The 23,043-nt window shown below is 36.5% G+C and overlaps 4 protein-coding genes across 8 annotated transcripts; 2 read left to right on the top strand and 2 right to left on the bottom strand.

Annotated features, from left to right (window-relative positions):
• Nucleotides 1-334: 334 nt before the first annotated feature.
• On the top strand, nt 335-5,275 carry LOC119993684 (apolipoprotein A-IV-like). Of its 2 annotated transcripts, XM_038840893.1 has the most exons (14): nt 337-687; nt 907-1,046; nt 1,125-1,238; nt 1,534-1,602; nt 1,694-1,747; nt 2,406-2,459; nt 2,538-2,600; nt 2,746-2,808; nt 3,040-3,204; nt 3,283-3,438; nt 3,941-4,042; nt 4,143-4,204; nt 4,299-4,463; nt 5,029-5,275. In XM_038840893.1, the coding sequence occupies exons 1-13, from the start codon at nt 516-518 to the stop codon at nt 4,411-4,413; spliced, it is 1,329 nt and encodes a 442-aa protein (XP_038696821.1). In that variant the 5' UTR covers nt 337-515; the 3' UTR covers nt 4,414-4,463; nt 5,029-5,275. The 2 variants fall into 2 exon arrangements, with proteins under 2 accessions (XP_038696822.1, XP_038696821.1); XM_038840894.1 differs by lacking the exon at nt 2,538-2,600 and having other exon boundaries at nt 335-687; nt 5,029-5,242.
• LOC119993685 (protein CUP-SHAPED COTYLEDON 2) lies at nt 5,101-9,000 on the bottom strand. Of its 3 annotated transcripts, none has more exons than XM_038840896.1 (4): nt 8,870-9,000; nt 8,464-8,671; nt 7,842-8,113; nt 5,101-6,245 (listed from the first exon to the last, which is right to left on the bottom strand). In XM_038840896.1, exons 2-4 carry the CDS (start codon nt 8,645-8,647, stop codon nt 5,670-5,672), a joined length of 1,032 nt encoding a protein of 343 aa, XP_038696824.1. In that variant the 5' UTR covers nt 8,648-8,671; nt 8,870-9,000; the 3' UTR covers nt 5,101-5,669. The 3 variants fall into 3 exon arrangements, with proteins under 3 accessions (XP_038696824.1, XP_038696825.1, XP_038696823.1); XM_038840897.1 differs by having other exon boundaries at nt 5,101-6,242; nt 8,464-8,686; nt 8,870-8,975; XM_038840895.1 differs by having other exon boundaries at nt 8,464-8,686; nt 8,870-8,974.
• A 2,584-nt stretch (nt 9,001-11,584) lies between these two features.
• On the bottom strand, nt 11,585-15,148 carry LOC119992507 (RNA-binding KH domain-containing protein PEPPER-like). The gene is made up of 6 exons (XM_038839236.1): nt 14,743-15,148; nt 14,104-14,362; nt 13,054-13,202; nt 12,713-12,979; nt 11,990-12,184; nt 11,585-11,900 (listed from the first exon to the last, which is right to left on the bottom strand). The coding sequence occupies exons 1-6, from the start codon at nt 15,025-15,027 to the stop codon at nt 11,709-11,711; spliced, it is 1,347 nt and encodes a 448-aa protein (XP_038695164.1). The 5' UTR covers nt 15,028-15,148; the 3' UTR covers nt 11,585-11,708.
• A 152-nt stretch (nt 15,149-15,300) lies between these two features.
• On the top strand, nt 15,301-22,740 carry LOC119993654 (glycosyltransferase BC10-like). Of its 2 annotated transcripts, XM_038840857.1 has the most exons (12): nt 15,301-15,591; nt 15,732-15,794; nt 16,925-17,417; nt 18,997-19,095; nt 20,200-20,300; nt 20,407-20,478; nt 20,626-20,716; nt 20,939-21,019; nt 21,684-21,743; nt 21,837-21,959; nt 22,054-22,092; nt 22,241-22,369. In XM_038840857.1, the coding sequence occupies exons 3-12, from the start codon at nt 17,022-17,024 to the stop codon at nt 22,367-22,369; spliced, it is 1,191 nt and encodes a 396-aa protein (XP_038696785.1). In that variant the 5' UTR covers nt 15,301-15,591; nt 15,732-15,794; nt 16,925-17,021. The 2 variants fall into 2 exon arrangements, with proteins under 2 accessions (XP_038696785.1, XP_038696784.1); XM_038840856.1 differs by lacking the exon at nt 15,732-15,794 and having other exon boundaries at nt 22,241-22,740.
• The last annotated feature ends 303 nt before the right edge of the window (nt 22,741-23,043 follow it).

Below are 23,043 nucleotides of genomic sequence, written 5' to 3'. Positions count from 1 at the left end.
TGTGTCAAAGGTTTAAATGCCGTATATATTAAAACAATTGTTTGCTTAAATCAGGTTCCGATGACCAAGAACATCTTGAACCATGGTTTCCCCTATTTTCGCTAAAAATTTATTAGTCCAAGTAAGTACATCCTCATTTTAATATCACATTTAATATTAAATTAAAAAAGAATGAGAGATAGAAAAATAAGAGATATAAAATAAAAATAAGACAGTAAACGAAAAAATAAAAATATTTTATAATTTGGAGATGTACTTGAATACAAGAAAAACCAAAAACATAAATGGAATACCATTTGATACTGATACCTTGGAGCACCTCAAAATAAAAATTAGATTTTTACCTATTCTGGGTAATGCGGCACCTCAAAATAACATGCCTGTCTGTCTTTGCTACAGAGTACAGACAAACAAAGAGTATCTTCGTGCTGGATACTGACTCTTCTCTTCCACCCCTCTCCATCTCTATCGTAGCGGCTCACCGCTTTGTGAGGTTTGGTGGCTGATCTAGTTCTATGACGGTCTCGAAACTCGCTCTTCTGTGCGTTTTATTTGCCATAATTTGCACCAGTATTAGGGCCGACGTCTCAATTGAAGATGGAGGCGAAGTCGTTGGATCGGACCGCTCTGATTCCTCCGCCCTGAAGATCGAACTTGACCAACTCAAGTCTAAGATCCACCAACAAGGTTAGTTTGCTTCTTTTTTTCTTCCAAATCTATTTGGTTCTTAAAATCATGTCTACTAGTCAATTCGATTAGCCTAGTGAATACTTTTAACCGTAGTGGAGAAAGGTTAAAAAATTTCAAATTCTTATTCTCATTTTATTTACAAGACAAGTGTTGATGACGTTGTTGTGCGACGAATTTTGTATGTCTAAATTTTAACATTTCTATCGACTGTTGAAGAGTCTCGTATTGAGGGAAAATCTCGAGAATTGAAAACGAAGGATGACTTGATAGCACAGAAGGAGAAAGTCATTCAAGAGAAGTCCGATAGCATTGCATCTTTGCAGAGTGAAGTATCGTCACTTCAGGCTTGTAAGCAGGATTAGATCAAACATTCCCTAGTAAACCATTTCCTTTTTGGAAATGATTAGTGTTACTGGCTTACTGCTCCTATGCAGGTTGATGAACTGAAAAAGGAATTGGAAGAACAAGAAAAAGAGAAGGACGTCTTGAAAGCCCGGGCTATTGAAGCAGATCAGAAAGTGAAGGAACTGAGTTCAAAGCTAGAGAATGTAAGTTTCCTTTTGGGGGATTTTATTATTTTAACACTTATATTCTTTCACCACACTGTTTTGCTCTTTGAAGTACTGCCTGTCATTAGCCGATAAAACTAATGATTGTTTCTCCTTGTGCCTGTTGAAATTCTGTTTGTAACTTGGTTGTTACATTGTGTTTCTATAAGCATATTGTTTCCTTTCTTTCCTTTTAACTTTGGTTTAGGTGCAGACATATTAATCCGACCAAATTGGGAGTTGCGTTATCTTCTTGTTGGATGACTAAATGACACCAGGTAATTTTTTTTTACAGCTTCAAAAGATTAATGATGCGCAGAAGAGCAAAATCCGTAAGACAGAGCGTGCTCTTAAAGTTGCGGAGGTATGATGGTGGTTTACTAAGCTTTTTTGATGCTATTGTTCTCATGTTGGATTCTTCTTTCATGTTTTATTTATATTTTTCTAAATTTTAGGAAGAGATGATGAAGGCAAAGCTGGCCACTTCAAAAAGTAGAGAATTGACAGAGGTACCGTATTCTTTCATCAATTTGTCATGCTTTTGGTCTTTCTTCTCTAGCACATATTCAAGTTTGATTAACCGGACTTTGTATTTGATGGTCGACTTAGATTGATTCATTTTTCCTGAAAAAAAGTTTCTCAATGGCTTGCTATTTAAATATTTCTTGCCTGAAAATAAAATTCTATTGCCCCAAATGCTTAATTATTTCTTTTGGGATGTAGTTTAGGTGTAAAATGGGTTGTTAGACACACTGATATGTCTTTCGAGCTTTCTTTTATGCTACTCTATCCCTTTTATCACTTAATTGCGAGTTGATACTCTCGGTAATGGGGGACTAAAACTTCTGTATTTGGCTTATCCCAATGAGAATATGGGAAAGCTCAACAAAAGGATGGCAACTGTTGATAATTAGTGGTTGAATGATAAACCTAGACATGTTTATAGCACAAGTGTGAGACAGAATGCGATACTGGTGGGCGTTGCTTTATCCCTTAAATTTGGTATTGTTTTTCGTGGGTTTTTAATTTGTAAGATTAGTGACTACGAATTGCTTAGGTTATTTGATGAGTCACGTTTCGTCATTACTACTGTTACTTTGTTGAATATATCATTTTGTGTTTTGAGACTTATTTTGGTCTCAAGGCTGATGCACAATTAACAATCAGGTCCATGGTGCATGGCTTCCTCGGTGGCTTGCAGTTCATTTGATTCATTGTCAGGTAAAGTTAATAGCATGTGTGGTATCTTAAATCATATTCTTTCTTTCGTGGACTTTGAAATTAATTTTTTTCTTGCAGTCCTTCCTGGAAACACATTGGAATGAGCATGGAAAGCCTGCAATGGATTTGGTGTATCAAGGGGTATTATCCTTTTGTTACCTTGCCTCATGGTGGTTATTCTTTTCAGTACATTACCTGCTGAAGCAGTGAATTACTTAAAACATGTTGATGTTTGTATATATTATATTCTTATGTCTTATGGAATGCTATCACTAATTTGATGTAGGCCCTGGAAAAGAAGGCTCAAGCTGAAAAGTGGGTTAAGCCCCACATGGAAACTATTAAGACTGTAGGTTATTCTTTACAACTCTCTGAATTCAGTAAATATTTCACCTGTCTAATGTTATGGTTAATATGTATCAGGAATACACTCTGTTGCTTTTTTTCTTTTTCTTTTTCTTTTTGGTTTTAATTTTGATTTTTTTTTTTCCGTTTCTGTGTTCATTGTTGATTACATTTATAACTACTGGATCTAAAATTGTATGGTTCTCAAGTCTCATCCCCCTCCTGTTTCTTCAAGAAATGGATCCCTGCTACAAAGGAGCAATTTTTGGGGATGAAAACACAAGTTGAACCACATGTCCAATCTCTAACTACCAAAACACATGAATTGTATGAGGCTTCAAAGTCTGCAATAACTCCCCATGTTGTCAGAGTACAAGAAATAGTGGATCCTTACTTTCAGGTATATGTTTGGTTTTTTTGTTTTTTCTTTATCTGCTTCAGTAGCTCTCCTTCTGAAGCGCACTTCATGTGACTGCAGGAAGCTAAGAAATTTAGTAAGCCATATATTGATCAAGTTGCCACTGTGACAAAGCCTCACATTGAGAAAGCACGTGCGGTTTTGAAGCCCTACACGAAAGAGATAGTTCATGCTTATGGGAAATTCTTAGAATATGCTTCCACATACCATCATCAGGTATAAGTAGTATTTTTTTTTTTAAATTTTTTTTCCTGTTTTTATGTGGTCTTCAATTTTGAAGTGTTAATGCATTCTTGATTGTGCTGTTTTTCTCATAGATGAAAATTTTGGACATCAGGCATAATTTCCTCATTGTATTTGCAATTGAGCACAAAAACAGAGGCCACTTCTTGGTTTGGTTTTTAGATGATTAGGCAACTCAATCATTCATATCGTAGAACAAATAGCTTAACTGCAGTGTCAAACTGTCTAGTCAAGTAGGGATCACACGACGAAATTTTGACAAGAGTCCTTTGATTGATGTTTTCATCTTTGTAAGTTTTGCAGTATATTAATCTTTTTATGGTGCAAATAAATTGTGAAATTTGGAGTCAGGGATTGGTATAAATACTTTCTGGTTTGTTTTTCTCATGTTTGCTATTGGAGATAGAAGAAGATGTATATGTTGAATAATGTATGATTCGGTTCTATTGTAAACTGGTTATCTCGTCATTTGTAGGTCCAAGGTAATGTCCAAGAAATGCTGGAAAAAAATGAGTTGACCAGATCACTCGCAACTAAAGAGTTGGTGTGGTTTGCGGTTCGTGTTTGCTGGCACTATGTGATAATTTTTCTCAATTGAGCATTTTGTGATGATTTGAAATTATGTGGTGTGAGTTATTTAGAGCTCCTGATTATCTTTTGGTCGCTGATTATTCCAGGCCTCTGCTTTTTTGGCCCTTCCAATCATCATTTTGTCCAGAATATGTTCAGCCATTTTCTGGTTAGTTTTCTGACTAGTTATTCAATTCTGAGAGGGTTTTTTCTGTTTGCTTTGTGAAAAATGTCTTCGTTGACTTTGTTATGTTTCCACGTAGGAGTTATACATATTATTTACCTTACCTCTGTAACAAGAAGGCAAAGAAACCTGTTCGAAATGCCCATTCCAACCACTCCCGTCGCAAGGCTAAGAGGGGGCATCCTGACAAGTAGAGTCCAGAAAATATATTTTCTGGGCCTGTTTCTTTTGGGGAATGTACAAGGTATCTCTGTGAGTAGTTTAGAAGAGGATAGTTTTAAATGCATGTAAACGAAGGCATGAAATAGACTAAGCATTTCTTGTATTTATGTAGAAATAGAAGAGTATGCATTGGAGCAAAGCTTAAATAAGCCTAAGCAAGGTCTTATTGAAAGAGTAGTTTTCAACTGACGACAATTGTACTATCATCCATTATTGCTTCATGGTAAATTTGATGACCCTCCACATTTGATAATTATCTGGGCAGGGTTAATCTAGTAGCTGTTTTTAGGTCAAATAAGGCTCGAGAAAACATGTTCAAGTAGTCCTCCTGAGTACACCTGTAGTCCCGTTTGCTGGTTGCCAGTGTTTATCACCATTCTTTTAGTCAGATATACCATTTTTTGCTGATTTTTTAATACCTCATTCTATGCAATTTTGCTATACCCAATGCCGGAGCCTCATGCACGGTCGTTGTTTACCTTTTTTTTTTGGTCTGTTGAGTTTAACTTTTGACTTGATGCATCATCAATCATAGTGATGTCTGGACGTGATCCATTGTTAATAGTGAGTTTATTTTCAATTTGCAGAATGCAGACGGTACATTTGTGCTCTTGGCATTTGGGGCTGCGGAGTTCCATGGTTGATGAACCCTGATGATGTTTTTTTTTTGAAGCTCCCTGCTCTTTTGTTTCTCCTCCATTTTAGATCTTTGTGAAGAAGGTGGATAGAAGCATTTCATATATACTATTAGTCTATTACTAGACAATTAGATATCCAGATACCTCGAGTGAGTTGTTACTACGAAGTCATGTAACCATACATTCCTTCAGATCTCTTCCTCACTAAATTTCCAAACAAGGCGGATGTTGTGGCCTGCCTTGGAACAGTTAGGAACAAGCAAAACGAAAATAACAAGACTGCGAATTTTTTGACGTATATTTTAATTAATGACAGAAATAATACACGTACAATTACAAACTGAGTGGGACTGGGAATGCCAAAACAATTATTTTCTTCAACGGATGGCGAAAGATGTAGATGCTCTCAGATAAAGAGAGTCCACTTCCATTCCTAATTAACCAAAAAAGAAACCCATGCATTTACACCCGAAACGCGCGATAAAGAACAGAACCTGCTGCCTGCTGGTGTCCTTGCAAACTAAACAACATTAATTATAACTTATAATTAATCTACGAATCAAACTCTATGTATCAGCAAACTTGCAGTGTCAGTAGGAAGGCCAGTAGTTATCCAAATCCATGCAGTGCTCAACATCATTCATATATGATCTGTTTCCATGCCCATTTATTATTCCCATACTAGCATTGCTAATCTCTCCACCGTAACCTGGAGCAAGAGAAGTGATTGCATCTTGATTCAAGAGGGGAGGCGGAGTTGGAGCTGGTTGCATCGGCCTTAAGATGGAGTGTGTCTGTGCGGTGGCAGCTCCTCCAAGCAGGTTCAAGTTCAAGCCGGATACTGTGAACCCAAGTGGGTAGGATGTGGCGATGTGGGGTACTTGATTTAGGGAGCTGCAGCCTGGGGCTCCACTTCTTTCCAGAGCCCGGTTGAGCTCTACCTGCAGCTCTGCACTGCTCATATAGCTTCGTCCCATCGGAAGTCCGTAGTTATTGTCTGGTGCAGTCATGATTGGTGAGGGTATAAAAAGATTATTACTAGTTGGTCCATTTTCAAGGTTGTAGGGGAGTAGTAGTTGCCTTGAATGACTTGACGAGCTTGACGAGGACAACTTCTTCGCACCAACACTCTTTTGGAACACCCGGCAAACTACCCACTCATCCTGCTGCATGCAGTAATATACAACAATAATATAATTTTTCCATATTAGACCAAAACAAATGAAGCATGCATATATATATAATTGCAAACAGTCTCTTAATTTACACTGCAAATACAACTAATATATGTGATAATATTTGGTTCACCATTGCAACTTTTGCATAAAAATAAAAATATATATATATATATGTATATATATATATATATATAGAGAGAGAGAGAGAGAGAGAGACCTATGAGGTTGCATGCACTATCCACTAATGTAGCAATCGATCAGTATATGTTGGCTTTGAGCGTACGAAACTATATATGTTTGGGGGGTACAAATAAATGAATTATAGAAATGTGATTATATATTATTGGTTGGTTTCCGCAGATGGATATTCCTTGTGCAGGTGTCTCTCAAAATTGTCAACACCATACGAGGAGACTAGCTAGGTAGGAGTGTGTAGCTAGGTTTAGCCATGCATGCAGACTCGGTGAAGTCACGACAAAGAAGTTACTTCTAGTTTAATTTGTCGTTTTATACTCAATTGGCATTATTTGTTCCTATATATCTCTTATACATACACGCATGAATAGAGGTGCCCTTCACTTGTGAAAAAAAATGAATAGCACTTTACTTCACTCACTTGTTGATTAATCTTTGAAAGAACACACACAAACATACACACTATAATATATATTAAAATTCTCCTATGTGAATCAAAAGTGTAAACCAACTTTGAAAACCTACTTTTCAATCATAGATGTGATGGGTTTCACAGAAAATTGATGGTCCCCACTTTTGTTTTGTTTTATTACAATCATTGGATTTAAAGTTCACAAAGTTGATTCACATAGGAGAATTCCTTATGTGTCTGTGCGCGTACATATACATACATATATATATATATATATCAAACACACACACACATATATTGATGGTTTGAGGAGACTAGCTAGCTAGTTACTTCAACTTAACTCATGAATCCATACATGATAAACATGTATATACGCAAACAAAATCAAATTTATTAATTGTGCTTGTTTCTTGAAGTTTCTTCCACGTCCATCAAAACATGGGACATTTCTTCTTTGCTTTCATGGAGGGAAACTTAGAGGCGGAAATGTGGCCCAATAATATAGTTGCGGGGTGCAACCTAAAGATCACATGTTCAATTCTTGAAATAGTTTATCCACATATTATGTAGGATAAACTATAAAGTATGCGTATATTTTGTCTGTCCCCGGCCCCATTCACTACGGAACCTATTGCAAACAATTGGTTTCTTTCTAGTAGCTAGTTTTAGATATATTGGAGAATAATTTGAATACGTACCTAGCATAATCGATATTTAGTATAGATGGAGAGAGCACTCTAATGATTAATAAACGTGTGACTACCTAGTGTTACAAACATTAGGTAGTGAGCAATATATAGATTCATGTAGTGGATCTCAAATATTATATTAAGATGAAGGCCTTGACATGAATCTTTTATTTTCTTTTGTGATTGAATAATTAATGTAGCTACACTACAGAATACATCATTAGAGAGACCCGAACCAAACCCTAGTTGACCAAATTAAAATTAGTGTATAGGTATATATGTACATACCTTGGAAGTTCTAAAAGCGGATTTGGAGTGAATACGATATTCATGCATGACCCAATTAGTCTTCTCTCCTCTGGGAGCTCTCCCTCGGTAGAACACCAAAGTCTTCTTCATACCCACCAACTCTGAGCTCACGCTGTTGAAGATCTCCTTGTCTTTTCCGGTGGTCTTCCAGTATCCGGTGTTTGTGGCTCGATTTGTTCTCACTCCGGTCGGGTATTTCCGATCTCTAAGGCTGAAGAAATACCACTCTTTCTCTCCCATTTTCGCCTTCCCTGTATCCATTAATTGTGTCCCCGTATAAAACAAAGATTAGGTACATACATACATATATACAAACATAGTGTAATTGGAGAACATTAATTTATGATCTATGACCATAAGTAGTTAATAATTAAACACATGTAATAAATTAGTGACGTCCATCTATACGAATGGAACTTGACTTTTTATGTGCAAATTAAAGCTCAAAGTCTTGTGAAGATGATGAGAAATATACATATATAATATAGTACAAGTCTACATATGAAAAAGAGATGGAAGGTTTTATCATCTAGCTAGGTTAAGCATATATATATATATATGTATGTATGTATGTATGTATATAAATCTGTAAGTACTATACCTGGAAGCTCCCAGGGCTCGCATTTGTTGAGATCAACATCAGCAACAGCTCTTGCATTGAAATTGGCATCAGAAATCTTGTTGAGTAGATAGAATGTTATGAGCTCCTCATCTGTTGGATGGAATCTGAATCCTGGTGGTAGTGATGTCGGTGATTCCTCCTTCCCTACTTCTCCACCTTCCATCTCTTTCAATATTAATTTATCAATCTGGAAATTAAAACCCTAAAAACCATGTAAGACCCTAGACTATATACACATATATAATAAGCAAGCGAATCATTTCAGCTAGTATACGATCGATCGATCGATCGAACTCTTTAACTTAAAAAAAAAAAGGTCTCAAAGGCAAGCAAACCCTAGATAATAATAATTAAAGTAAAATATTTATATAAATATGTAGCTTACTTGTTTATATAGATGTAGTAGAAGACCCGGCCCGAAGAAGCTGTTGAGTAAAAAGAATATTAAGGAGAAGTTTGATGAGGGGATTCAGGAGTTTGATTCACAAGAAATCCAGGATCTGAAGTTGAATCTAATTAATATGGCCGAGTGAAGCCCTCATCTCACCCTCACCTACTTTGGATCTTCACATATAAGCTACACACCTCCAAACCATTTAATTACATGCAAAGTCCTTCAAGAAATCCTTTTAAACTTTGCTTGATTTTGACGAGGAAAAAAAATCACATGATAATAATAATAATAAATAGTGATAAAGAAACTTAGACAACATGCAAATAAGACAAAGTGCTCACCCCTATTAGACTAGTACTAGCTTGAGAAGAAACATGCCACGTGGAAGTGGGTCCCCAATTCCTTTGACTTTCAAAACCATTCCTCCCTCCTGGAGCATCCAAAGCTTAATTTGAACAAGAAGCTTCATCTTCTGCAATCACACTCTCATAATTTAGAGAAATATACATGTCTGTAAGATTATTAACTAATTCTCTCTCTCTCTAGAACTCACTTTACGTGCAAAAATGTTGGAAAATTTAATTAATGATATGATTCAAAGGAGGATTAGTTACGATTTTGGAAAGATTGAGAGGTTTAACGTTGAATCATTGAGGAAAAAAAGACTTTAGAGGATTAAAATAAATGTGGTAGTAGCCATCTATCCCGATCTTGTATTTACTTATCAAACACTTCAAAGTATTTAGCTAGCTTTGGGATTGGGAGGTCTTCATCATGTCTACCTGCTTTATTAACACCAGAAATTAATCTTTACAACCAAGCTTAGCTGCTAATTCTTACATCTTAATTAATTTATTTGTGTATGAACACGCCACAATACTAATTACGTGACCAATGTGTATATGCTTACGACATATATTATGACCAATCATCAAGAAGTTTCTCATGTATATATATAAACATACATACATATATGTGCGTGGGTGCGTGTGTGTGTGTGAGAATATCAAAGGGACTGATCAATTAATAGATATTTTTTTTGTAGTTGATGATATGCTTTTGTGAGAGAAGACATACTACGTATATATATATATATAGCTCTGTAAGCAAATCTGTTAATTAAAAAAAAAAAAGAGTAGTACTGCTAGGCAACTCCTTTACACTGACACTTGTGTAAACGTAAGTACGTAGCTGGGTTGGTTGGTGTAATTCGATGCAAGAAAAGTATAGCAGTAGTAGTACTTCTGAAATGAGTTTTGTTCCCGAATGAGATGCGTATCGAATATGCATGTAACACATATTCAAAAGGGTAGTTGCATACTTGCATGATCAATACATGCATAAATCAATATATATACTATGTTAGATACACATACAATTCTTTTTATCAAGTTCTCATGTTTTAATAATATTACATAATAATTTCATTGGGAATTTGATGAAACACTTTCTTCCTCAATGTATGTAAGTGTAACTAGACAATTATTGACCATTTATATCCCATTCGATCTCGCAATTGCTACTTCACAATCTTCATAGTTGAAAATGTCATATCTATGGTTGCAGTTGTCACAAGTAAAGTCAATGATAGTGTTATTAGTTTATGCACAAGCGATATACCAAGTTATATAACAACAATTTTTTCTACAAAACTAGCAATCTCATGAATCCTATAAATTCAATCAAATACTTTTATTTTTTTTCTCTCGTTATGTTAGGGGTGGAGTAGTTAAGTTTATTTTATTTTATTTTTACTATTAAAATTTTCTTTTTAAGGGGGCAGCCACCCACTCTTCTTAAAGGGTGATTCTGCCCTGTATGAAAATGCTCGAGTACGAACACTCATAAATTTTAAACTTATGGACATTATAGTTAGACTTCTGATTTGAGAAAAAACACGGAAGCTCGTATTACGAGTGTCCGTATCTGAGCAGCACGCTCTATATATAAGCTAAGCTGCGTACATTTCTTGCTCAAAGAAATGACACTTAGACCATTTCTATGCATATATTGCTTTGGTGGGATATTTTGGTAGGTTTGGAAGAGCAGACTTTTTTCCTAGTATTAAGCTTTAGGGAAACGACACCCAAAAACAAAGTTAGAGAAACAAGTTACTCATAATTTGAGGTTTATGATGTGGCCTTTAATTTCCATTATTAGCCAAGGGCAAGCTCTTTTATGCTACTTTCCTTGATTAATTTCATCAAACATTTATCTTTCAAGTGATTATCATCAACTAATATTACCATAAATTTTCGGCGACGTGCCTTGGGCTTTTATTTCAATTAATCTATTGGGCTTGTAAGCCCATATTTTAAAGCCCAAACTGTATATGCTACTTTAACTCCTCTTGGATTGGGCTGTCGTACGCGAGCAGCCCACTGGGACCCAAACCCACTCAAACTCAATAGACATCAGCTGAGCTCTACTCACATACACGGTCCCATAAAATTAATTTCTAGCGGGGATGGTGATGAATGATGAATGCCCCCTCTAATGGTTGTGGCCGGCCGATATGCATCAATTGGTGTTCATTCCTCTATGGCTCTATCTTTGATGATGAATGGTCAAACCTCAGAAATTACAGAACAGTAATACTAACATCCCCCAAGCTGGTTGTGTATACAATGGCGCCACCATGCTCCTATCATCCTATATGCTCCCACTATCGTCAAGATAATGGCCAACCGCATGCTAACAAATTAGAGGAAAAAACTCAAATTCCTGGCAACTAGCATCCTTTTCCTTTCCCTTAAAAGGTGAATATCAAGAGATACACTGCTCAATATGTGGTTGTTACTGAAACATACAGGTTCTAAAGAAATGCAATTCAGAATCTATAATTTCCATAGTCTCTCATACTGGGGGATCTGTGCTCAAAACTTGAGGATCTGTACCCTCCTACATTAGAAGCAAACGAGGATGAACGGTATGCAGTTTCTGGCATCTCGTTGTACAAACTTGACCCCGCATCAATATCCCTGTACATGTTTGCAGGTTCCTTGTGGCTACTTATAAACTCCTATGAAAAAGAATACAATTTGAAATGGTTAGAAGAGGAAGGAGGAGGTAGCAGGAAGCTGAATTCAAGCTCTTATCATAGAAAACTACCTGAATGAGCTGTTGAGCAGTCTGCACTTGGGTAGTAGAGCCCTTAATCTCAATAATAATCTCATCAGAAAAACCCCTACTCTCTTGTACTGTGAGGATTGCTCCACTGGTCTGACGAATGTAGGCAATATTCGACCCACCAATCCCAATGATATCCTCAGCATATGAGAGAGGCACTTGCATCGTTTGTGTCACCTGAACATCAAACAATTGTCTTCATCAATACTGAGAGAGAAAAAAAATAAATCAAGTGTCAAAAAAACAAGATACAGAAAATGATTCACAAGCTCAGCATAAAGGAATAAGGGTGGATATGAAAATTTCCCAAAAAAAAAATAAAAATTCCCCAGAGCGCACCTCAAAGGTATATCCTTTCAACTAAGGAAACAAACCCAGGAATCTAACCAGAACTCCTGTGCACTTTGACTACAGGATACCACTAACCACTAACATTTCTTAGCATGACCATGCCACTATGCACAATAATAACCAGCCTAAGCATAAACCAAAAGACTCAAAACCATGGTTGCAGTACTAATAACAGCGTCAACAAGTCCCAATTATCAAACAAACCTGAGTTACCAAAGGTGTAACCATCAACATTTCTTAGCATGACCATGCCACTATGCACAATGATTACCAGTCTAAGCATAAACCAAAAGACTCAAAACCATGGTTGCAGTACTAATAACAGCGTCAACAAGTCCCAATTATCACACAAACCTGAGTTACCAAAGGTGCACCAGTATGTCGAACTCCAGGCAAACGTAACCCCCTGAATGCAGGATCTTGTCCATAACGAGAGAACCCAGATTGTGTGATTTCTGCGTCTAGATGTTCTTCACGATCATACATAAAAGGATCATGCTTCAAAGATAAGGAATAATCAGAACTAATGCCAGTTTGAGAAGTAGGAGCAGAATGGACTGATGGTCGAAATTTATCAACAGGCGAGTCCGCAGGATGATCATGCGAAATTGTTGCACTATACTGCAAGAGAGTAGTATGTATTATCATGCATCTGTTAAGAGTTTTGAGCCAACAAATTTAAGTTTTTAACTTACAGTTTTTTTAAATAGAGGAATGACACTGTGATCAACCAAGAACTTCCTCAGCTGTAATAGAACCGCTCGAAGTGCTTTAAGAACCTTCTTAGTTTCGCCGTGTATCTCTATAATTCTCTCATCTGAAGTCGCATAGGAGGGTGATTCATCTACGTAGAAAAAATGTCAGCTTTACGATTCAAGTTTTTTCTTTATTTTTATAAATAAAACTACAGCAACAACAAAATGAAAGGAGCAGAGGGATGCGAATGTGATGAAAACAACGGCCATCGATAAAATAAGCAGACAAGTTAGAAACAAAACCGAATGATACTACTTTTAATCAAATAAATGTAATCAATAAATTAAAAGAAAAGGGGGGGGGAAGACAGTGGAAATTTTAGACAAATAAGCATACACCAATTTCACTAGAGAAAAACTGAAAAGAAATTCAATCCTTCATAGAGAATGCATCCCCGGGAGCCAAGGTTTTAGACATAATTTTCTATTAAAAGTTGATAATCTATAATCCAATTTTAAAGTTCCTAATGGAGCATAATGTTCTGAAAGTTTTTCCTCATACTATAAATTAAATTTGATGAGGCAGATCCACGAAGTCATCTTCAAAATCTAATCCAGGACGGAAAGTATGATAAGCTGCAAGGACAATTTTCTTAAGCATGTAATGAAAATAGTTTATTTATTCTAACATCATTGTTCCCTTTCCTTTGACGTGGTCAAAAGTGCAAATGCACAAAGAATTACAGAATTAATTCAATGAATATGTGCTGTTGACCCTGTCCTTCCCATCTCCAAGAAACTGAGCAATACGAGTATTCTGCACAGGCATATAGAGTAGTTCCCACCTTCCAAATGAAGGGCATAGTACCAACCTGTTTTCAACCACACGTATACCAAAAGCCCATCTCCGAGATGAAATTGGAAATATAAACTGAAGTGAGAGTTGGAAGATTTTTGAATGACTCACACTTGTTAAAATGGGGTAAAAAGTAAAAAACCAGCAAGAGCACATACAATACTTTCTTAAGATCAAAATTACTCAAAGCACACCTTCTAGCAAAACCCGTACAGAGGCACCAGTGCTCTCGTGTATTGATTTGATTGTAGATCCTTGCTTCCCAATCAAGGAAATTGCCTGCGAAGACGCCACTAAAAATCTAGCAGAACAAAATGCAGCCCGGCCATCTGCTGAATCAATGTCATCACCTTCAATAGTAGATAGACCATTAACGCATTTGAATACTCTTAGCACAGCATCCATTGCTGGGGATAGTTCGGCCTCAGGTTCTTCCCTTCCAGATATCATAACCTGGCAAAAGGACAACACAAAAATTATTTCACAACAGGTCCGCAAAGTAGGAGAAAGATAAACAAATGTCAACCTTGCACCAGTAGATTCTTTGTAAACTAATAACGCAAGAAAAATAAGATTAAGAAGTTGTCAAGAAGAGGAAAGGAAGACATGGTGTGTCTCAATGCTACGCCAAAAACTCGAGGGCTGTTGGTAAACGCCAAGTTAGGCCCTTATACCCTTAGCCCATGACAGCATATGAACCCTAAAAGTGTAATTCAGGCATAACTTGTTATCTCCAATCGCAAAGCTTGGAATAAAGCAAAAGCTCTAAAATGTCCCGAACAAAAAACTAACAGGGAAAAAAACGAAATAGATGAGGCCAGAGAGATACTGACGACGCGATCAGAGATGCCGAGAGGTCCTTCGAAGACGCGAATATGGGCGCCGGTCTCTTCGCACATCTTCTTAACAAGTTCGCCCTTGCGGCCGATGATACTGCCCACCTTGGCCACCGTCACTATTAGGCGAAACACGTTGTCTCCCGGCCACCCCGGCCATTTGGCGGCCCCTTGCTGCAGCTGTACTTGTTCCGTTTGTATTGGCTCCAGTTCTGCAGACTCAATTTCCACGTCGGTGACTCCCATTGTCGCTGCTTCCAAATAAGGAGCGTCGTCTGACATCGCTGCTTTGGAGCTTAAGAGTACAGATTGGGGTTTTTGTTTCTGGCTTGGATTTGTCTAATGGAACGAAATCGTGCGAGAACGGTCGGTTTTCTTTATACTCCACAAATTTAACCGACCGGTAATTCTCAAGAATACTAGCCCTAAACCTAAAGGCCTAAACCAACTGAAAAGTCAAGATATACAAAAAGACGTAACATAATAGTAGACAATAGATACATACACAGTCTTTATTACATACGAATGAATAATAATAATAGTATAATACTGCAAACTTACGCCAACACTTTCGCCGGCTGTAGTCAGTGTAGGGTTGTTTCCATTTTTGAACCTCCGGAGCGAATCACAAAAATCATCCAAAAACACACAGCGAGGGGTTTTCCCAGGGAACGAAAGTATTCGCTCAGAGAACATAAGTCCGAGAAAATTTGATTAGCGGAGAATTAGAGGCATCAAAGCGTGATTATTCTCGATTTTCATCCAGCATTAGCTATCCAAAGGCTTTCGATCTCCAAATCTCGGATTCGAGATTCATATTGGACCAGCTGCATTCGGCACTCAAAGGTACTACACCTACGATTTTTATCGTGTTTTTTTTTTAAATTTTTTTTTTATAACTTTTGGGTCTTGATTTGTCGGATGATCGTATGATAATTCCATTACACGGAGACGTGATTCAGTTTCTCTTCGGATTTGCTTTCCAGTTGGTTCCGTTTCTGCTTGTTTCGTTTTTACTATGATTTTGACTACTACAGTGGCATCGATCGGTAAGTAGGTTTTATTTTGTGATTCACAGGATCCTTGATTAGTGAGTGTTACTTTGAACACGCACGAGTGCCCTTGGTTTCAATTTTAGGTTAATAATCCAATAAACAATGTTATTGTTAACTTGAACACCTCGAGTATAGAGTAATTTATTGATGCTTTGCCAAAATATTTTACTTCTGGTTGATTTACTGGCAATTATGTGACGCAAATGACTCCGCTATGCAGAGATGTGATTCAGTTTCTTCTCGTCTTTGCTTTCAGTTGAATTCTCTCTTTGTGCTATCCGTTTAATTTTTCATCATTTTGTTTACTGAAATAGCCGTATTGGTTTATTGGCCAATACGTGATCGTGATTGCCAAAGATTTACCACATCAAGATGTGATTCCGTTTTTGTCAACATATTCTTTCCACACAGTTTTTTTTTTTCTTTTCAAATATAACTTCTTATTGCTGGTCTGCCATTCAGATAATCAAGACTCTTCTGCGATGGGATTGCTTTATGTTCGTTGCAGTTTTTTTTGTAACTTATGGTCTTGTGATTGGAGTGTTCGAATATGAGAGTGCTCAGTTTCATTCTACATGGATAGAATAATTAACGATGTTTACTTTTTAAACAGGTTTAACATGTGGAAATGTTAGTTGTAGGGTGATTTGTTGATGTTGCTGGTGAAATCTCTACTGCTATTAGATTGGTTGGCTTAATGCTTATATGTGATAATGATTTTAAAGGAATTGTACTGTCAGGGATTGTTGTGATTAATTAAAATCAGCAGCTGAGATTATCTGAATTATTAAAATTCAGAAACTCACATCATTAGGGTTTAATGACCGACCGGAAATCTTTATGTAGTTGAGTCTCTGCATAAAATGATCTTGATAAAGAGACACAGTGTTGAGAGCTAATACTGCTTGTTTTGAAACTTTCATTTGGCTGGATAAAGTAATATGGATGCTACCTTTTACATTCTATATTCTGGTACGTACAAAGACAATCTAGAATATTTACAGGAAAAAATTCGACATATTTTGCTACCAAGAAAACAAGATCTTGAAAAAACTATATGTTTGAGATGGCGTCTAAGTACATTGCTCTTTGATCATAATTGTTTATATTTATCCATGTTTCAGATCCTTGTCAACGAGTTGCTGGCTATTCTCATCGTTAAGGCTAAAGGGTTATGATGTTAAAAGAAACAAATCAAAGATGCTTTGAAATACAGTTGTGATGCTTTTAACCTACTTGGAGACAGGTCGTGCATGGCTACAAGGCATAAGGGACTTTCTAATAATGTCTGGGTCTCGACAGCAGCCTCATTTAAGGAGGCCAGTGTGGATTATTATTTTGGTATCTTTGATGAGCATCTTCTTGATCGGCGCCTATGTTTACCCACCGAGAAACTCTGCAGCTTGCTATTTCTTTACATCAAGTGGTTGTACTATGTTTGAACAGCCTCCTGTTATACCTTCCAGGGAATTGACGGATGAGGAGACTGCAAGTCAGGTTGTATTTGAGGAAATTTTAAAAAAGGCTCCTACTCAATCTAAGAATCCAAAAATAGCTTTCATGTTTTTGACTCCCGGGACTTTACCTTTTGAGAAGCTGTGGGATAAGTTCTTTCATGTAAGGCTCTTTTCCTGTGTAGACTTTTTTGTTTCTTTATTTTGGATTCTTTATAAGGGTAAATCCTTTACCTGGTGATAAGGTTGCCTCACAGCAACTAAGAGGTAATGGCTTAAATCCTGGTGGAAACAACCTCTCCCGCTGTCAGAGTGAGGCTACATGCATCTTGCCCTTGCGTGACCCCATCTCCGCTGCGGCATGCAGGAGCCTTGTGCATGGGACATGTTTTTACCTTTATTTTGGATCCTTCATCCATGCTCCTTTCTCACGAATGTTTTTTTTTTTTCTCAAGATCAATTTTTAAGATTTTCTGTTTATGGCGTGACAAATTAAATTTTGCACCTAAGTCAAGGTATTGGGACCCATAATGTCAATTTTTGTTGCAATGATACCACCTTTGATATCCCCTTTAGTATAGTTTATTGTTTAGCCAGGATAATGGTTTCCTGGACTAAATTATGCCATACCCTTTCCGTGGTATCAGCTAACAACTAACTGCCTTTGGCATTGATATTTTCATCTTCTTCTGTTTATCTTTACTTTTTTTTGTTCAAGAAAGAATTTGTGAATAGGCAATACGAAAGAAAATTTAAGTCATGGATGTGAACATGGAAGAATGCTTGAGATTGTGGTTTTAAACACTGAAGTCTTGGTATGCCTGGGAGAAATGAGCTGGCTAGCAAATATAGTTGTGATTTGAATTTGTTTCTTATTCTGATTTTCAAGCATTCTGGAACATACATCATTTAGAATTAGAAGATTACGACCATACAGTTAGAAAACAATGAGTTATTGCGGAGATCCACCAGGGGATGCCATTTAGGATTGTTCACTGGGGAAGTATGTTTTTCAAGCAGATAGAAATGGTCAATAGGTGGAAAAGTTATTTAAATACAGGTGCTCTTCAACGGATATGCTGACAATTAGAGAACTGTTGGAAAGGAGTTTCCAATTTTTTTTATGGCTTTAAATGAGTCGAGCCATTCATAAACCATTATGGCTTGCTAGGTGAACGACCCGTTCGGCTTATTTATATTGAGCAGCCCAAGTTTGACCTTATTCGGTCTCCTGTTTGTTACAAGAACCTGAACTTCAGATGGCTCATTAGGGTATCGAAGCTCCTTGTTTAAGTAATGAGCTAAAGTAGATGGTGCATGTTTGCATCTCGTAGGTCCATCTTTCAATGGCACCTCTAATTGAAAATTTTAAATAAACACTCCCTTGATGTTTGAATAACTCTGCAAATGGCATTATCTGGGCTCATGTAGAGGAGATATGAAATCTTACAAAGAAAGCCAAATAAGAGGAAAGGTATAGTGTCTTAACTGCTTTAATTATTACTCAACTCCTTGAAAAGTTAAGCGTGTGGTACATAGGATAATGTCATTATGATAGAAATTTATATGTCTTGTTTGAATGTTTGTTTTTTATCCAGAGCCAGGAGGATATCAAATGAAGATTTAACTTCTTTTATTTATAAAAGCTCTCACTTCACCATTTTTGCAAGTCAGTTATTAGATGAAAGTAACACATTGTCCTCTCTATGATGAAAGTAACACATTGTCCTCTCTATCTGCAGGGCCATGAAGACAGATTCTCAGTTTATGTACATGCATATCAGGAAAAACCTGTTCATGTGAGCCAAAACTTTGTTGGTCGAGACATTCACAGTGATAAGGTACACATAATTACTTCATATCCTCTGTTTAATTCAGCAAATAACTATATTTGATTGTTTCGTTTATAATTCCAAGGTGATAATTTAAGAATTGTTGTCAAAATGTATTAGTTAAAGCTCTCTTAGAAGGATAGATGATAGAGCACTTTTTTTTTGCACTTAGTTGGACTGGAGATTAGCTATAAAGCTTTAGCTTTATGATGAATTCCAAAAAAAATTTAAAAAAGCTTTATGATGGTATATTTTCAGTAAATCTGAAGACTAGAGGTCATTTTTTTGTAAACCTCTTAAATTAATACACTGCCCTATTGAATCCATTGGAGGCTAAAAGAAAAATCTTAATATTTCATATTTTGCCCCTGCTTAAGCATATAAAGGAGGAGATGAATTGTGCTTGCGAGATTATATTTGCCGGGATATTTCGTTATCATATTTTGATTCAATGTGCTATATATTTTGTGCAATACAATGAGAATTTGGTGGATGGAATCTAGCTTATGTCATTCTGCACAACAATTCCTCCGAAACATTCGTACGCCAATGCATTTTACTTATTCAGATCTCTTCTTATGCATTTCTCATTTGATTTGTTCGCTTCAAAATTTATGCTGTTATCATTATCATCAAAAGCTTTATTCCGGACCAGTGAATCCATACATGAATCCATAGGTGAGAAATTTATGCTAGAATGGGGAAAAAAAATTATTCCTGAATTAATTAAAATTTTCCATTTTGATTTTTTTTTGTAGTAGATTTTCTATGAATGAGCCAAACTGACATTTTGATATGTACTACATTCTGCAATTGGATGATAGAATCCCATGATGTGTTCACCAAATGGCATTATGAACTCATTTTTCAATTTTCAATTTTCAATCGATTCAAACTAGATTGAGACTTGATATTCATGATAGGACTTTAAAATTGAATCCATATGCTATATATTATTCAACCACAAACTGGAAGTAAATCAAATTCTTTACAATTGGTCAAACCCATAATTGTAATACCATCATTTATTTCTAGTTATACTGTTAGATTATTAGTGCATATGGTAAATGAAATGAAACCCTAGAGTTGATGACATTATTGAGTTGCTTGCAGGTAGCCTGGGGAAAGATATCAATGGCTGATGCAGAGAAGAGACTCTTGGCACATGCACTCCTAGACCCTGATAACCAGCGGTTTGTTTTGTTGTCTGACAGGTGATTATCAAATTTCTTTTAGTAAACCCTCTAGGATAATTAATCCATATTTGATGTTGATGCTTTAAGATACTATCTAATTCTTTTCTTCTACCTTTTCTTCCAGCTGTGTGCCTTTGCATAACTTTGACTATGTATATAACTATCTCATGTTCACAAATATCAGCTTTATTGACAGGTAAGCATGGTATACTTAGCATAGGGGAATCCTCATCTTGACATTTATTTATTGGCTTCATTAGAATACTTCGTCTAGTTGTATATTTTTCTTTTTTTGTTTCATCTTTGAAGTTTATGTGATTTGGATCTCTCTCTCTCTCTCTAGCTTTGAGGATCCTGGTCCACATGGAAATGGAAGGTATTCAGAGCATATGATGCCTGAAGTTGAAAAGAAGAATTTTAGGAAGGGTTCACAGGTACATTCTTTCTAGCATATGAGCATTCATTTTATCCTGAGTTTAGAGTTCATTAGTTTATCTCGAAAGATATCGAATTTTGTATGTGGGAGCAAGTTGCCAAGTTTTCTCTCTCATGATTGATGTGTTTTTATTTCATTGGCAGTATATCTACTTTTGTTGCAACTTGCAAAGTCAATGGGAATATACCTCATGCTCATCTTTAGTATGTTTTTATTTCAGTGGTTATCCATGAAGCGGCAGCATGCCGTAATAGTTATGCCAGACAGCCTATATTACAGAAAGTTTAAGCTTTTCTGCAAGGTAACCTGTTCATTATCATAATTTACTTTGTCGGGTCTTGTTTGTGTTGTCTTTGCAGTGGACCTGTGCAATTAGAACAATAAATGTAATCTCTCTTTTTGGGAGGATATTATTATATACATATTGTTTTCAACACTTAAATTTATAACAAGTTCACATTTTTCATTCTGTACTTTGTGGATTTTCTTGGTTTTAACAAGGTGATTTACAACAGAATATTTTGTGGTTTTGTCATTTGTGCATCCTATGCTGCATGGGCCTTGCCTGGTGTATGCCACATTGCCTTTGTTGTTTCATTGGAGCTGCCTGTCAATACATACTCCTCCAGCTCTTCAACTTGACTGTTCCCCAAAATTCTGGTCGCGGCTCTATTTTCTTGTTTCACTGTTATTTTCCCTTGATAAACAACATGGGGTCAGACACAGATTGGGTATGATAGTGTTGAATAGGGTTGAGTTCTTTGTACAATGGTTATCTTATTATAATGGCATCCATTCATTCAGAAGTCACAAACAGCCAATTAATTTGTATTTTCAATCCTTTGAAGTTGTTTTATGTATTCCTTTGCCTGTGCTTGATTAATATATATTTTTGGTTGTGTTTCCAAATCTTGCTGTTGTAGAAGTTACTAACTATTTGACAATGGTGGCTTCAACTTTTTCAGCCAAACATGGATGGACGCAATTGCTATGCATATGAGCATTACTTGCCGACTCTATTTCACGTCAGTACATGATCCTTTGCTTTCTTCTTAAAATTAAACATCTCTCTTACAATCTCTTTGTTTGTGATTTTGGTTCACCGTTGCATTCCTCAGATGATAGATCCCGGTGGCATTGCAAATTGGTCAGTAACACATGTTGATTGGTCTGAGGGAAAGTGGCATCCAAAAGCATATAGGGCTCAAGATGTTACTTACGAACTTCTTAAGAACATTGCAGTATGCCTCAGATATCTTAATCTTGTTTGTTTTCATTTGATGAATTTTTCTATGTATGTGTTATGGACTCAGCAACACTTTGTTCCCATTGCAGTCCATCGATGAAAATATACATGTTACAAGTGATTCCAAGGTACAAATTATGTACTTCTGATTTTGCTTGAACACACACAGAACTATGGTGGAAATTAGAGATTTGGTTTACTTTTTTCCCTTTAATTTCTAAAATCCTTCATCATAAAGACTAAAAATTGTCGTAACGGTTCCATTTACCACTGCAGAAGACAGTGACTGTCAAACCTTGCTTATGGAATGGAATGAAGCGGCCTTGCTATTTGTTTGCCCGGAAGTTTGATCCTGAAACTCTGGATAGATTGTTGTTCCTCTTCTCCAATTATACATCAATTTAGGACTTGTCTGTCATTTATATTCTTCGACTGATGGGAAAGCTGCCGCTCACCCCTAGCCCGCACAGCTAGTTATGTTACATAATTGTAGAATGTAAAGTGGCCATGATGATGTAGATTCTCTGGCGTCACATTTTGATGGAAGTTCCAGAATGAAGATTAGTGACTAAACATTTAGGATCCGCTTGACTTGGAGGTTGCCGGCTTGCTTCTTGTTGCTGCTTCCTCTTGGGTTGACTGATTTACAATTTTGTGTTTCGGTTTTTTGTCATAAAAGCCTTCATGATTATTCAAGCATTCAGTGTATACTACAGAGAATTTTTGTTTCCATTAGTAGTTTCTGTGCTACAAAATGAATCGACTGTTCTTTTGAATTTTTTACTCCTTTTTTCTTTTGGATAGGCATGATGGGGAGGAAACCTTGAAACTACTGATTCCTTTTGTTTGTTGGTTGCGGTGATGTTGCTGATATGCTTATAGAAAGATCCAATTCATACAAGTGGGTTGAGGTGGTTGTGCTATACTATACTAAAATCAGTTTCTATTTAGTGATTGAAACAAACAAGTAGAATTGGATTGCTAGCAAGTTGGAGATATTCTATACAGCTCTTCCTTTCGACTTTGGCAATTATTTTGCTATCTTTTTTTCCCTCTGATGATAGGACCCTGCACATAAG

The sequence above is a fragment of the Tripterygium wilfordii genome, chromosome 23 (assembly GCF_013401445.1).
Source record: "Tripterygium wilfordii isolate XIE 37 chromosome 23, ASM1340144v1, whole genome shotgun sequence".
NCBI classification, from domain to species: domain Eukaryota; kingdom Viridiplantae; phylum Streptophyta; class Magnoliopsida; order Celastrales; family Celastraceae; genus Tripterygium; species Tripterygium wilfordii.
Note: the sequence above shows the minus strand (reverse complement) of the source record. Positions and strands in the feature narration are given on the sequence as shown.